At 45.7% G+C, this 14,236-nt stretch overlaps 1 protein-coding gene across 1 annotated transcript in view; it reads left to right on the forward strand.

The window, feature by feature from the left end:
• AEBP1 (AE binding protein 1) overlaps positions 1-14,070 on the forward strand; it is a 43,938-nt gene extending 29,868 nt beyond the window's left edge. Inside the window, exons 16-22 of the mRNA XM_053366479.1 lie at positions 125-248; positions 2,433-2,629; positions 4,215-4,394; positions 7,515-7,854; positions 11,125-11,264; positions 11,819-11,918; positions 13,496-14,070. Coding sequence (XP_053222454.1) covers positions 125-248; positions 2,433-2,629; positions 4,215-4,394; positions 7,515-7,854; positions 11,125-11,264; positions 11,819-11,918; positions 13,496-14,070 — 1,656 coding nt within the window. The remainder of the gene's footprint in view (positions 1-124; positions 249-2,432; positions 2,630-4,214; positions 4,395-7,514; positions 7,855-11,124; positions 11,265-11,818; positions 11,919-13,495) is intronic.
• Positions 14,071-14,236: the final 166 nt, after the last annotated feature.

Raw genomic sequence — 14,236 nt, forward strand, 5'->3', positions numbered from 1 at the left:
CACTCAGGGCTGATTTCCTTAAGAATGGATAGGTTTGATCTTCTTGCAGTCCATGGGACTCTCAAGAGTCTCCTCCACCGTTGGTTGAGTGATCAGCAAATTGCGATGCTTTCTCTCCCTCCAGCTTATGAAGGTGGTGAATGAAGAGTGTCCCACCATCACCCGCATCTACAACATTGGCAAGAGTTCCCGAGGACTTAAGATCTACGCCATGGAGATCTCTGACAATCCAGGAGAGCATGAGCTAGGTGAGAGATGCACGCCATTAGATGGTCTCAAAGTGCCCATCAACACATTTCAATTTTGACCCCATCTGCACTCTGCATTTTAGGCACTGTTGATACCACTTTAAGCAGTCATAAAGGTAAAGGTAAAGGGACCACTGACCATTAGGTCCAATCGTGGCCGACTCTGGGGTTGCAGCGCTCATCTCGCTTTATTGGCCAAGGGAGCCGGCATACAGCTTCCGGGTCATGTGGCCAGCATGACTAAGCCGCTTCTGGTGAACCAGAGCAGCACACGGAAACGCCGTTTACCTTCCCACCGGAGCAGTACCTATTTATCTACTTGCACTTTGACGTGCTTTCGAACTGCTAGGTGGGCAGGAGCAGGGACTGAGCAACAGGAACTCACCCCGTCGCGGGGATCCGAACCGCCGACCTTCTGATCGGCAAGTCCTAGACTCTGTGGTTTAACCCACAGTGCCACCCACATCCCTTAAGCAGTCATGGCTTCCCCCAAAGACTCCTGGGATCTGCCTCAAAGCCCATTACAGCCCTGAGGCATTGAGGCAGGTGAGGGCAAGTATTCAGATGAGCAAACATCCCTGCAAGCCCAGTGCAAAGTCATGTTTTTGTAAGTCTGAGTCGACGCATCTGCTGACATGCCCCATTTCCCAGCGTTAACTTGCTGGCACACAAAGCCCTGGGAGTGAACCGTGTAAGTGTATGATGTTAACCTAGTTTGATCATGACTCTTTTCCAAAAAACAAGAGAACATTATTTTAACAAGGTCTGCTCCCCATATAGTCGGGTGAGCACGCTTGAGTTATATTAACTGCCTTGGGTTATTTGCCTGGCTTTCACCTTTGTCAACATTTCCATAACAATATCTGGGCCTGATGTTCAGATTTTAATTTTTTTTTTTAAGTATGGTTACCATAGCCAGCCCATTAGCCTTTTATAAATGCTGGTACCAAAAAAAGCCCCAAACCTCCTACTCCATCCCACAACTCCTTTGGAACAAATCCGTTGTGCCAGGACTTTTTGTAAGCCAGCTTCGTAGATTGTCTTGACTCTCCATCTTAATACTCTGAGCTGGGGAACAGCAGTCCCAAAAGGTTTATGAATGCCTGGCTTCTCTGGATGCCATTCAACATTTTGACTGACGCAATTATAAACATGGAATATTCCAGTACCGAGAGAGAGAGAGAGAGGCTGAAGCAGAGGCCAAAAGCTCACAGCTTCCAGATTTCTCTTGAGTACTGGCAACATTTGGGTCATAGGAGCCAACTCCTAGGGGCTGAGGTCCCTTCAGCTCCCCAAAATATTTGAGGGGGCCAGCCCCCCCAATTGATGGACATTGCCATTCAAATGGGGTGTGTGCACCATGCCTTGTGATCAATTATATGCGGTGGGGCTTACCTGTCCCTCCAATATTTTTTAAAAGTTGGCACCCTTGATATGGATGGTGTGGAAAGGGGGGTATTAGTACAGATAAAAAAAACCATTAAAGTAATTAACAGTATGAGTTTTAGTCAGTCAATTGATGAATGAATAATTTGGGTTGTAGCCAAAGCTGGTCCTTTTCATGGAAGTCAATGGACATGACTGACTTGGATTTCTCAGTTATTACTATTTTTTTAAATTGTTTTATTGATTGTAAAAAAAGAAAAGAAAGTCAACAAAAAAACACACCCCAAAGGATAATACAAATTACAAAAAAATAAGTTAATTTCTTACAACACAACTTCTTTTATGACTTCCAGTCGCCCCATCAAGTGTCCCAGGTTTCTTCAGAATAGCGCACTTTTCATTATCACTCTTCTCCCAAATTCTTATTTTAATAAGGTTTTTTATGTCCATACAGTCTAAGCCTGCCAGAGAATTCACATTTTTTACAATGCTCTTGAAGATATTTTTAATTTTAATGGGTCTCTTCTGAGTACAACTCAGCAGCCCCAAAGAAGCTGAATAGTTCTTGTCTGTCCATATCAGAGAGTTTGAGGCTGCCACTGGAGTTTGCGCAAAGGTTGGGGGGGAGGGGAAATGGGAAGACAACACTGGTTGGAATGCAACAGATTGGCAACAGCATCATCTAGATTCTCTGGAGCTAAGAATCACGACTTCAGAGTAAGGAAGGGACCTTACTTAGGTGAGCCTTTTCTAATGGAGCAGCACGGCAAACCTGCCTCTTTCCTCGCCTTCTTGCAGGAGAGCCAGAGTTCCGCTACACAGCGGGAATCCATGGCAATGAGGTTCTGGGTCGGGAGCTGCTGCTCATGTTGATGCAGTTTATGTGCAAGGAATACAAGGATGGGAACCCTCGTGTGAGGAACCTGGTGACGGAGACCCGCATTCACCTCGTCCCCTCGCTCAACCCTGACGGCTATGAGATTGCCAGCCAAATGGTAAGTCTGGATGGGATCAGGCTTTGCAGTGTGGATTGAGAGACTCTGAAATAGGAATGGGAATATGGGACTCTGAAGTAGGAATTCGATTTCTCTCCATTTCTTATTTTTCCAGCTCAAGCTCTGTTTTCCACATTTCCACTTGAGTTCACGACTTTAAAAAAAAAGTCATGAAAATTCAATTTCATTTTAGGGTGAATTTCTTCTCATACGCAGTTTTCTGAATGAACATTTGCCTGATATACACACATTTTTGCAAGGCAACTTGTGTGTCATATTCACTAATATATGCATTTATATGCACACTTTATAGTAGTGCATGCATTTTTGTACACATTACCTGGCTGGAGAACTGCACTGCCAAATTCAGAAAGTGCAAATTTCAACAGGTGGCTATGTTTTGGTTTGCATCTTGTTTCAGAAAGTGCAAATTGGGTACATTTGCCATTAAATGTAAATTTAATTTAGTTTATCCCCCATCCCAACTCTAAAGAGAGGGAAGAGAAGTAAGGGTTGGAGCTGGGAAGGGGGGTTAGATTGAAGAAAACTCTATCATCTATCTATCATCTATCTATCATCTATCTATCTATCTATCTATCTATCTATCATCTATCTATCATCTATCTATCATCTATCATCTATCATCTATCTATCTATCATCTATCTATCTATCTATCTATCATCTATCTATCTATCTATCATCATCATCTATCTATATCTATCTATCTATCATCTATCTATCTATCTATCATCTATCTATCTATCATCATCTATCTATCTATCTATCATCTATCTATCTATCAATCATCTATCTATCATCTATCTATCTATCTATCTATCATCTATCTATCTATCTATCTATCTATCTATCTATCTATCAATCATCTATCTATCTATCTAATCTATCTATCATCTATCTATCATCTATCTATCTAATCTCTCTATCATCTATCTATCTATCTATCATCTATCTATCTATATCTATCTATATCTATCATCTATCTATCCATCATCTACTCTCTCTCTCTCTCTCTCTCTCTCTCTCTCAGCCTTCTGAAAAGGGATTCACAATGTTTTACTGGTCTTGCTAGCCAAACGAAAGATGGTGGTGGGTAGGATCTAGTTATGGTTGTTCTGTAGCAGTTTGTATTGAGCAGTATTAATTGTTTGCTCAATATGTTTGTTTTTGCCTCATTTACACGCTATTGTGTTTTTTGATATGATTTTATAGACTAAAACGTTTGCTATTTTTTAAAATGCTATTGTTAATATTGTGAGTCAGTTTGGGCTCAACGTTGTTGCTGGAAAAGTGAAAAAAAAGTGAAATATCAAACTTCTGCAGCAAAATGACCAAACAACCCCCAGGCTTCCATGCTACCCTGTGCAGCTGGGGAAGAGGCAAATATCCCTATGCCACTGCCAAAACAATCCTCTCCCATCCCTGCAGCTCCAAGGCTGGAGGAATGCCAGTCGTTCACCATACACACCAGAGCCTGCTTGTGATTTAGGCTACCTGAAGAGCAAACCTATGATTTTTGTCACCAGTGTGAATAACCGTGAGACCACATCCTCTGTCTCTTTGCAGGGCTCTGAGCTGGGGAACTGGGCCCTGGGGCACTGGAGTGAGGAAGGGTACAATATCTTTGAGAACTTCCCTGATCTCAACAGCGTCCTCTGGGCTGCAGAAGAGAGGAAATGGGTACCACACAAAGTCCCCAACCACCATATCCCCATCCCTGAGCACTATCTCGCAGAGGACACTGCAGTAAGTATTCTCTTGCTTCTGTACAAGCTTGACTTGGCATGCGAATCCTGAAAAGGGCAGCTGTGGGAGAATAGAGGGACGCGGGTGGTGCTGTGGGTTAAACCACAGAGCCTAGGACTTGCCGATCAGAAGGTTGGTGGTTCGAATCCCCGCCACGGGGTGAGCTCCCGTTGCTCACTCCCAGCTCCTGCCAACCTAGCAGTTTGAAAGCACGTCAAAGTTCAAGTAGATAAATAGGTACTGCTCCAGCGGGAAGGTAAACGGCGTTTCCGTGCGCTGCTCTGGTTCGCCAGAAGCGGCTTAGTCATGCTGGCCACATGACCTGGAAGCTGTAAGCCGGCTCCCTGGGCCAATAAAGCGAGATGAGCGCTGCAACCCCAGAGTCGGCCACGACTGGACCTAATGGTCAGGGGTCCCTTTATCTTTACCTTTTACTCCCCCTTGGTGGATTGTACTGGGAAACAAAATTGTTGTTGTATTGACACCTGCAGTTGTTCTACCCTAATTTCAACATGCTGATTTCATATCTGAAGTTGGTTTTGTTCTGTAAGCTCTAGGGTTTTTTTGCAATTCATGCTTTTCACTTTTCACCATAATCTTTGTTTTTCACAATGCACGAATTCAATATTTTATTAAACACATAGCCAAAGTAGTACAATATGAGTATAAATGTAAGTGTCTTATATAGCAGTGAACATGAACAATAATTACCATATGGTTAGGGTAGATCAATGTGTCAGTGTCCGCTTATCGCCAGTGTAAATATGACATATGGGCAAAAGTTGAAAATTGAAAGATAACTATACCATGTACACGAAAATCGATTTCAGATTTGGAACCAGCAATGACGGAACATATAAGAACTGTTGAAAAATCTCATGCAACAGAAAATGAAAAAATAAATGTTCCCCAGTGTTGGTTTTTATTTATTGAATTGGTCTTCAAATGCATTGCATTGACTTACTTAGCAAATGGATACAGTCGGGGGAACTTTGGTTAACAGCTCGTGGTTTATCTAGAGAGAACTAAGCCACGAGCCTGGGGTGGGGTGCAGGGGCATAACTAGTTGCTCCGGCAACCAGAGCGTTGGGGGCGGGGCAAGCGGCCCATGGGGGCACAGCGGCAAGTTGCCCCCGGAGTCTGCCTGGAGGACGCAAGCCCCACACTGCCATTTCAGTCAGCGCGGGGCCCCGAGCCACCACATCACTCCCAGGAGAGACGTGTGGCTTGGGCGTGCTGCAGGCCAGGTTCAGCGGTAAGTGCCCCCCACCCCCGCTGTGTGCCATTTTGTCACCCCCTCAGGGATTACACCTGGGGCAGCCCACATCCCCACCAGCCCCTTTCTTACGCCCCTGATGAGTTGACACACTAAGCCCAACGATGGCTCTGTTCAGCACAGCATAGCAGCAGAATGTTTGCTTGTTTGTGCCAAGTTCGGCTTAGTGCTATGTGCAAACATACACACACACACACACACAGTGGTACCTCAGGTTACATATGCTTCAGGTTACATATGCTTCAGGTTACAGACTCCGCTAACCCAGAAATAGTACCTCGGGTTAAGAACTTTGCTGCAGGATAAGAACAGAAATCGCGCGGCAGCAGCAGGAGGCCCCATTAGCTAAAGTGGTGCTTCAGGTTAAGAACAGTTTCAGGTTAAGAACAGACCTCCGGAATGAATTAAGTACGTAACCAGAGGTACCACTGTATGTATGTATATGTGTGTGTGTGTGTGTGTGTGTGTGTGTGTATATATATATATATATATATATATATATATATATATGAAAACAACTACCTTGACATGGGGATTTTTTGGGTGGGCAGAGCTGGGCAGATCAGGCAGAGTTTAGAGCACTGAGACTTTTTGGGAAGAAGCACAGATGTTGTTGCTTAAGCCAGAAATTTCCCTGTTCTGTAAGCGGCCTCGTGTTCTTCCGATTAAAGCTGCCATGCCAAAAATTAAAATTCCTCTTCTTTCCGCAACAACAAAATCTTAGAGCCAGTTCTTCCAACAACAACAATAAAATCTTCGGGTAAAAAAACAGTGCTCACTGAAAAATTGTGCTTGCTTTAATTCTACTCACTGCTTTTATGTTAGGATGTGTTAATGTTCTTGTTTTGCTTTAATTTATTGAAATCTTAACTTTTTTTGCAAGTTGCTTGGAAACTTGCTGGAGGACAGGTTTCAAATCAAACAAATTAATTAATAGGAAGTGACCTGATCCCTATCCCATCTGGGCCACAGCTTGATTATTTGTGTGAGTGCTTATTTATTTATTTGCATTAAAAACAATAAAACAGTATTATAAAAGCAGAGATACAGCCATAATACCCAGCACAACAGTACATTAACTACAGATAAAGAACATTGCTGCCTTTGGCTGGCTGTGTCTCGGTGTGGTCACAAAAGACTTTGCCACCTGATTCTTTTAATGGTACGGACAGAACTACCTAAATTGTATAGAAATTTATTCATGTATGCTACTACAGCAGCAAGAATGTTACTTGCCCCAAAGTGGAAAGAAGCAGAAATCCCCGTAAAGGAAGAATGGATACAAAAACTTATGAAATATGCAGAAATGGTGAAACTTAACGAAAGAATAAGAAATCAAGATAACAAGCTTTTTATAAAAGAATGGAAATGATTTACTGAATTTTTAGAGATAAATTTACAGATTTACAAATTTGCAGATAAATTTACAAATAAACACATAAGAGCATTAGCAGGATTAGTATAATAACCTGCAGTTTTATAAGAGTATATATTTACAGTAGATAATTAAATGAGCAAATTAAGTCAATTTGGATATGCAGAAGATATTAAGAAATAAATTTAAGGGACCACAGAAAGAGGGGGAAGGAAGTCAAATTTTGGAACGTCAAATTGAGTGCGAAACGAATGGAATGTATAAACTTGAAAAGTATAAATAAAAAACTAAAACTGAAATAAAATAGTAGGTGGGAGGGCTTGAACCTGTGGTTGTCTTCTGCATGCAGAATATGTGCTCTACCCTTGAGCTACAAATTTCTGTGCTTGTTGGCCGCACTTTAACTACCGCCCTTCACACCTGTCCTGTGTGGTCTCCCTTTTCTCCCTCTCCTTTCTCCCTCCTCCAGATGGCAGTGGAGGTGAAAGCCATCATGGCCTGGATGGAAAAGAACCCTTTTGTCCTTGGCGCCAACTTTCACGGTGGCGAGAAGCTCGTCTCCTATCCCTATGACATGGCTCGCCCCGTCAACGAGAACGAAGTGGCGCCTCCAGTGCTGGATGATTATGAAGAGGAGAACCCGGAAACCAGGGAGACTCCAGACCACGCCATCTTCCGCTGGCTGGCCATTTCCTATGCTTCGGCCCACCTCAGCATGACCGATACCTTCCGGGGAGGTTGCCATTCCCAGGATATGACCAACGGGATGGGGATCGTCAATGGCGCCAAGTGGCACCCTCGGGTGGGCAGTAAGTGTTGAAGAATGGGGGAGAGGTGGGATCATCATCATCATCATCATCCTCTTGGAGTTGCTGCCTGTCCGGCACATTTCCTCTGTGCAAAAATTATTCCAGGCAGTAGCAGAGCTAGCAGCAGTTGCTTCAATGTGAGAAGAAGGGAAAAGTCCACACACTGTTCTTTCTATCTAAACAGCGTTTTATTTACATCATCAGGCAAAAGAACAAATGATTCCATGAGAACTTGGACACATACCCCTCTTACCCAGCAAATAATAAGAATAAGAATAATAAGAATAATTTATACCCCACCCTTCTCGGTTCAGAAAACCAGGCTCAGGGCGGCTAGAAACAAATTTAAAACACTTAATTGATGCAACAAAAAACAGCATAAAATACAGGATAAAATGTGAATAACAATAAATTCAGAATTCAAAAATCAACTTAGGGAGAAAATCCATCCGATAAACATTAGATGATCACCAGGACTAGCTGGCTAAATTAGTCCTATTTGGGCGAGCGAGGAGACCAGGGGAGAATTAGCTGTGGGATCCCAGAGTGGGTAATCTTCATAAAAAGGGGAGGGGGAGGGAAGGAAGGAAGGGGAATAAAAGATCAGGCTAAGTTCAAATTGAAAGCCAGGCGGAATAGCTCTGGATGAATGGAGACAACCTGTGGGCATAATCTGAGTCACTGAGGATAGTAAGGATGTGCAGGATAGGGATGCACACTTAGAAATGTTTCCTCCTATTTCCCATTCATTAGTGTCTCATTTCGCTTCTCAGTAGAAAACCAGCTTGTCCTCTGGTGCCTGTAACTCTGGCGTCTTCCAGCCAAATGGCACAGCATTTTCGGGTGTTTTTTTAACGAAAGCCAAGCCATGTAAGGTTCTCTGTTTTATAAGCAATTAAAAATGGGGCATGAGGACACGGGTGGCACTGTGGGTTAAACCACAGAGCCTAGGACTTGCTGATCAGAAGGTTGGCGGTTCGAATCCCCACGACAGGGTGAGCTCCCGTTGCTCAGTCCCTGCTCCTGCCAACCTAGCAGTTCGAAAGCACGTCAAAAGTGCAAGTAGATAAATAGGTACCACTCCGGCGGGAAGGTAAACGGCGTTTCCGTGCACTGCTCTGGTTCACCAGAAGCGGCTTAGTCATGCTGGCCACATGACCCGGAAGCTGTACGCCAGCTCCCTTGGCCAATAAAGTGAGATGAGCACCGCAATCCCAGAGTCGGTCACGACTGGACCTAGTGGTCAGGGGTCCCTTTACCTTTACCTAAAAATGGGGCAGGAGAAATCCTCTAACCATTTCCTGTGGTTTTATGACACAGGTGGAGCTGTTTTTCATGTTGTGCCCCTTTCAGAGCACTCCCCTCTGTACAGAACACTGAATATATCAGTTTGTTTAGCGATGCAGTACAATGATCTGTCAGTGTCAGGAACCCCTTTTATGAGAAATGAATGGGATGACAAGGGCCATAGCTCAGTGGAAGAGCATCTGCTTTGCATGATGCAGAAGGTCCCAGGTTCGCATGTTACCAGTCCGAAACCCTGGACAGCTGCTGCCAGTCAGTGTAGACAGTACTGAGTTAAAGGCAGCTTCCTATGTGCCTATGCTGCTAAAAGGATTCTCTTTTTTTTTATCATGAAAATGAATAAGGATGTATTTGGGGTTACATACATTTTAGAAATGAATGCATACTCTTAATATGGGGTCAGCCTGGCGTAATTCCCTGCAATGCAATAGCTGTATGAAGGAAACAGTCTTAGATCGTTTGTTCATCTAGCTGGTGTTGGCTACTCCGTCTGGCAGCAGCTCTTCCTGGGCCCTCAGCCGTGGTCTTTCCCATCACTTGTTGCGGATCCCTTTCAGCTGAAGATGCCAGCGACCCAACATGGGAACTTCTGCATTCACTGCCAATGCCAAACAATGGTCCTGCCTTTAGCGAGCTTTTCTCATTCCCTGACACAAGGGAGAGTCAAGTTCTACTTTTTTGGGCTAGATTTTTCTAGCTGTTCTGTGCCTGTCTCAGTTCAGAGCTTCCTGGACCACAAAACGTCTAGGGGGCACCACGTTGGGGAATGCTGATCTGTTCAGTCCCAAAGCTGGCTGGATCATAGCAAACGTCCATCTCATTTGGCATCCTGCTTCCTAAAGTGACGAGTCAGCTGCTTCTAGGAAGTCCAAAGGCTATGGCTCTCTTCCACTCTTCGCCCCAAACAGCTGGCATTCAGTGGTGTGGTTTTCTGAACCCAGAGGGTCCATCCATCAGTCTAGTTGCCATTAATAGACCAGAACTAATAATAATAATAAGGGACGCGGGTGGCACTGTGGGTTAAACCACAGAGCCTAGGACTTGCTGATCAGAAGGTCGGCGGTTCAAATCCCCGCGATGGGGTGAGCTCCCGTTGCTCGGTCCCTGCTCCTGCCAACCTAGCAGTTCGAAAGCACTTCAAAGTGCAAGTAGATAAATAGGTACCGCTCCGGCGGGAAGGTAAACGGCATTTCCGTGTGCTGCTCTGGTTCGCCAGAAGCGGCTTAGTCATGCTGGCCACATGAACCAGAAGCTGTACGCCGGCTCCCTCAGCCAATAAAGCGGGATGAGCGCCGCAACCCCAGAGTCGGTCAGGACTGGACCTAATGGTCAGGGGTCCCCTTTACCTTTTAATAATAATAATAATAATAATAATAATAATAATAATAATAATAATAATAAATTTTATTTATACCCCACCCTTCCTGGCCAGAGCCGGGCTCAGGGCGGCTAACATCAATAAAATTTCAGTAAAAATATAATAAGGGGGGGGGGGGAGAAAAAAAACACAATTTAAAATACAGGTTAAAATGCAATTGAAAATGCAGCCCCATTTTAAAAGTCAAAACCATAAGGGGAGGGAAACATAAGGGTCAGACTGAGTCCAAACCAAAGGCCAGGTGGAACAGCTCTGTCTTGCAGGCCCTGCGGAAAGATGTCAAGCCCCGCAGAGCCCTAGTGTCTTGTGACAGAGTGTTCCACCAAGGTGGGGCCAGTACTGAAAAGGCCCTGGCCCTAGTTGAGACCAACCTAACCACCTTGTGACTTGGGACCTCCAGAATGTTGTCATTTGTGGACCTTAAGGTCCTCCGCAAGGCATACCAGGAGAGGCGGTCCCGTAGGTACGTGGGTCCTAGGCCGCACAGAGCGCCTCTTTACAGCTACCTAATCCCCTCTTTACAACCACCTAAGCTAATGGCTGTCACCATATCTTGGAAATATATCCTCTTCCATATGTCCTTGCAGCCATGAATGATTTCAGCTACCTCCACACCAACTGCCTGGAGCTGTCCATCTACCCAGGGTGCGACAAGTTCCCCCATGAAAGTGAATTGCCGCAAGAGTGGGAAAACAACAAGGAATCATTGCTGACATTCATGGAACAGGTAAGGTCCAGCTTCACTGGCCCTGCTTCACACTCTGAGTGTTTTTGCCTGGCTGAAACATGTCCTGAAACTCTGATGTTGCCTCTGGCATATCTGGTGACAGGAGCGAGCCAGCAGTAACCCCACTGAGCACGTTGGGAGTTCTCTTTATTGTCAAAAAAAATGGTTTGCACAGGAGTGTCAGGCCTAATGAGCTCAGTAGCTGCTGAGGCTGAAGGTCCCTGCCTCCCCACGGCTGCCTAAGTCTCCTCCTCTCCAGGGTTTTCCTCAAGCAATCTGAGGCTGAGCCTGCGTGAAGCTAATGTCTCCTCCACCCTCTTCATGCCTCTATTGGTTCTGGGAGACCAGAGGGGAGCTTGTCGCAGCAGGAAGGGGACATTCCTGCCTCCTCACCAGCCAGACCTACCTCCGCCTATTGGTCTCCCTCCTTTGTATGGATGGTTCATTTTACGGGGATATGGACTTATGTAAGCAGCCTTGCAATTTGTTGTTTTAGAAAAGATATAAGGGACTTGAAAATAATCCAGCTGCCTGAAATCTCCTCCTCCTTGCAGATACATCGGGGCCTTAAGGGGACAGTGACAGATCAGCAGGGAGACCCCATTGCAAATGCCTCCATCTCTGTTGTGGGGATCAACCATGACGTGCAAACAGGTATGTCTGCAATGCTGAAGGTAGGGATGTGCAGCCACCTTGTAATGAACAGAAAATAGGTAGATGGATCTTCCATATGTTAACTGGCCTGCAGCCCAGCCAGCAAACCTATAGATGCCCAACATCCCAGTAACTGGGAAAGGAAGAGGGCTGAACATGGGGAACCAGAGAAAGAATCCAGTTCAGCTTTCTCCAGTTTCTAAATCACTGGCACAACCGCTTTGCAAAGCTCAAGATGCTTGCAGGTGTGTTTTTGTTCACCACGGCTGCTTGTGCTGCGAATTCTTGGCCTGAGCACATGTGGGCCCTGGCCAAACTATTCCTGTGCAACTTGTAGACTCAAAAGGGATCCCCACCCCTGTTGTAGAACACTTGGCATACCTTGGCCTTAGCGTTGACAAAACATCAGGAACAAAGCCCGCTTTAAAATTATTCTTGCCTCTGCCAATACCTCCTGCCAGCCACCCACCCACTTCAAAACACAGGTTCGTTCATGAAGAACGTGTTTTGTGTGCAGGACTCTTAGCTTACAGCCTGCACACATTTTAAATGCCCAAAGACCTTGCTGCCTTGGAGATATTGTTGCATTACAATAACTCCTGACTGTTGGTCATGCTACAGTGAGGGAAAAAAGTATTTGATCCCCTGCTAAATTTGCCCGTTTGCCCTCTGACGAAGAAATGACCAGTCCATAATTTTAATGGTAGGTTTATTGCAGCTGTGAGAGACGGAATAACAACAGGAAAACCCCCAGAAACCCAGAAGACAAAAGTCAAGAGATTGATGTGCATTATAATGAGTGAAATAAGTATTTGATTCTGAATGACCCAGAGGAGAACTGGGTGAAAGTGTTGTGGTCAGATGAGACGAAAATTCAGTTCTTCGGCATCAACTCAACTCGCCGTGTTTGGAGGAGGAAGAATGCTGCCTACGACCCCAAGAACACCATCCCCACCGTCAAACATGGAGGGGGACATATTATGCTTTGGGGGGTGTTTTTCTGCTAAGGGGACAGGACACCTAAGTCATCTTTTGCAAAGGAATCAAACTTTTGTCTTCTGGGTTTCTGGGTGTTTTCCTGTTGTTATTCCGTCTCTCACAGCTACAATGAACCTACCATTAAAATTATGGACTGGACATTTCTTCGTCAGAGGGCAAACGGCAAATTTAGCAGGGGATCAAATACTTTTTCCCCTCACTGTAGGTGGGACTTAGGGAAACAGAAGTCCAATAGGATTTGGAAGGCCACAGGTGCCCACCCCTGCTATAGATCTCTCTCCCCATTATCTGCATGTATGAGATGGAAACGCCAAAACTATGCTATGGGAGCACAGAAACCTACCACCAACCAGGACTGGCCATTTGTCTTTTAGCCCAGTATCGCGAACTCTGATTGGCAGCAGTTCTCCAAGGTCCCAGGCAGAAAGACCTTATCTGCTACTTGAGATGGTTTTAGAGATGCCAGGGATTGAATCTAAGCCTTTCTGCATCCAGAGTATACGCCTGACCCCTGAACTAGGAAATCCCTCTCCTGTACAGAATTGTTGTCAAATGCTGCATGTCTTTGTCTGTTTCAGCAAGCGGTGGGGACTACTGGCGCATCCTGAACCCAGGCGAATACCGCGTCACAGCCAGAGCGGAGGGCTACAACCCCAGCGTCAAAACCTGCAGCGTCTTTTACGACATCGGAGCCACCCAGTGCAACTTCATCCTGTCGCGGTCCAACTGGAAGCGCATCCGAGAGATCATGGCCATGAATGGGAACAGGCCCCTTGGAAGACCTATGCCGGGGGGGCGGCCCATGACCCAAAGGGAGCGCCTGCGCTGGAGGATGAGGATGCGGCAGAGAGCTCGCCTGCGCCAGCAGATGCGCAACCGCCTGCGCAACGCCGCCACGAGCGCTCCTCCCACGACGATCCCAACCACAGAGGTCCCCTTCTTGTTCAGCAGCACCACGCTCCCGCCTTGGAGCCGAGAGCCACCCACTGCCGAAACTGCCACCACCTGGGAAACAGAGGTCTACACGGAAACTGTGACTGAGTGGGAGACAGTAGCCGATGACATAACAGAGAAGGAGACCTGGGAGGAGACCACGGGCACCGCTTTCCCCATGACTACGGCAGAGACGTACACCGTGAACTTTGGCGATTAGCTGCTATGACTGTAGGCCAAGAACAGTCTGAAGACATTCCCAAAGCTTCTCCTCACTCCATTTCCCTGGAGCAGATGCCTTTAGTTGGATTATCATAGTACAGTAGGCATCATCACCTGCTTTTTAGAATTTACTGAGAAATCCACTTAGCAGGCTATGCCCACCA

Source organism: Podarcis raffonei, chromosome 15, assembly GCF_027172205.1.
Source record: "Podarcis raffonei isolate rPodRaf1 chromosome 15, rPodRaf1.pri, whole genome shotgun sequence".
Taxonomy (NCBI): domain Eukaryota; kingdom Metazoa; phylum Chordata; class Lepidosauria; order Squamata; family Lacertidae; genus Podarcis; species Podarcis raffonei.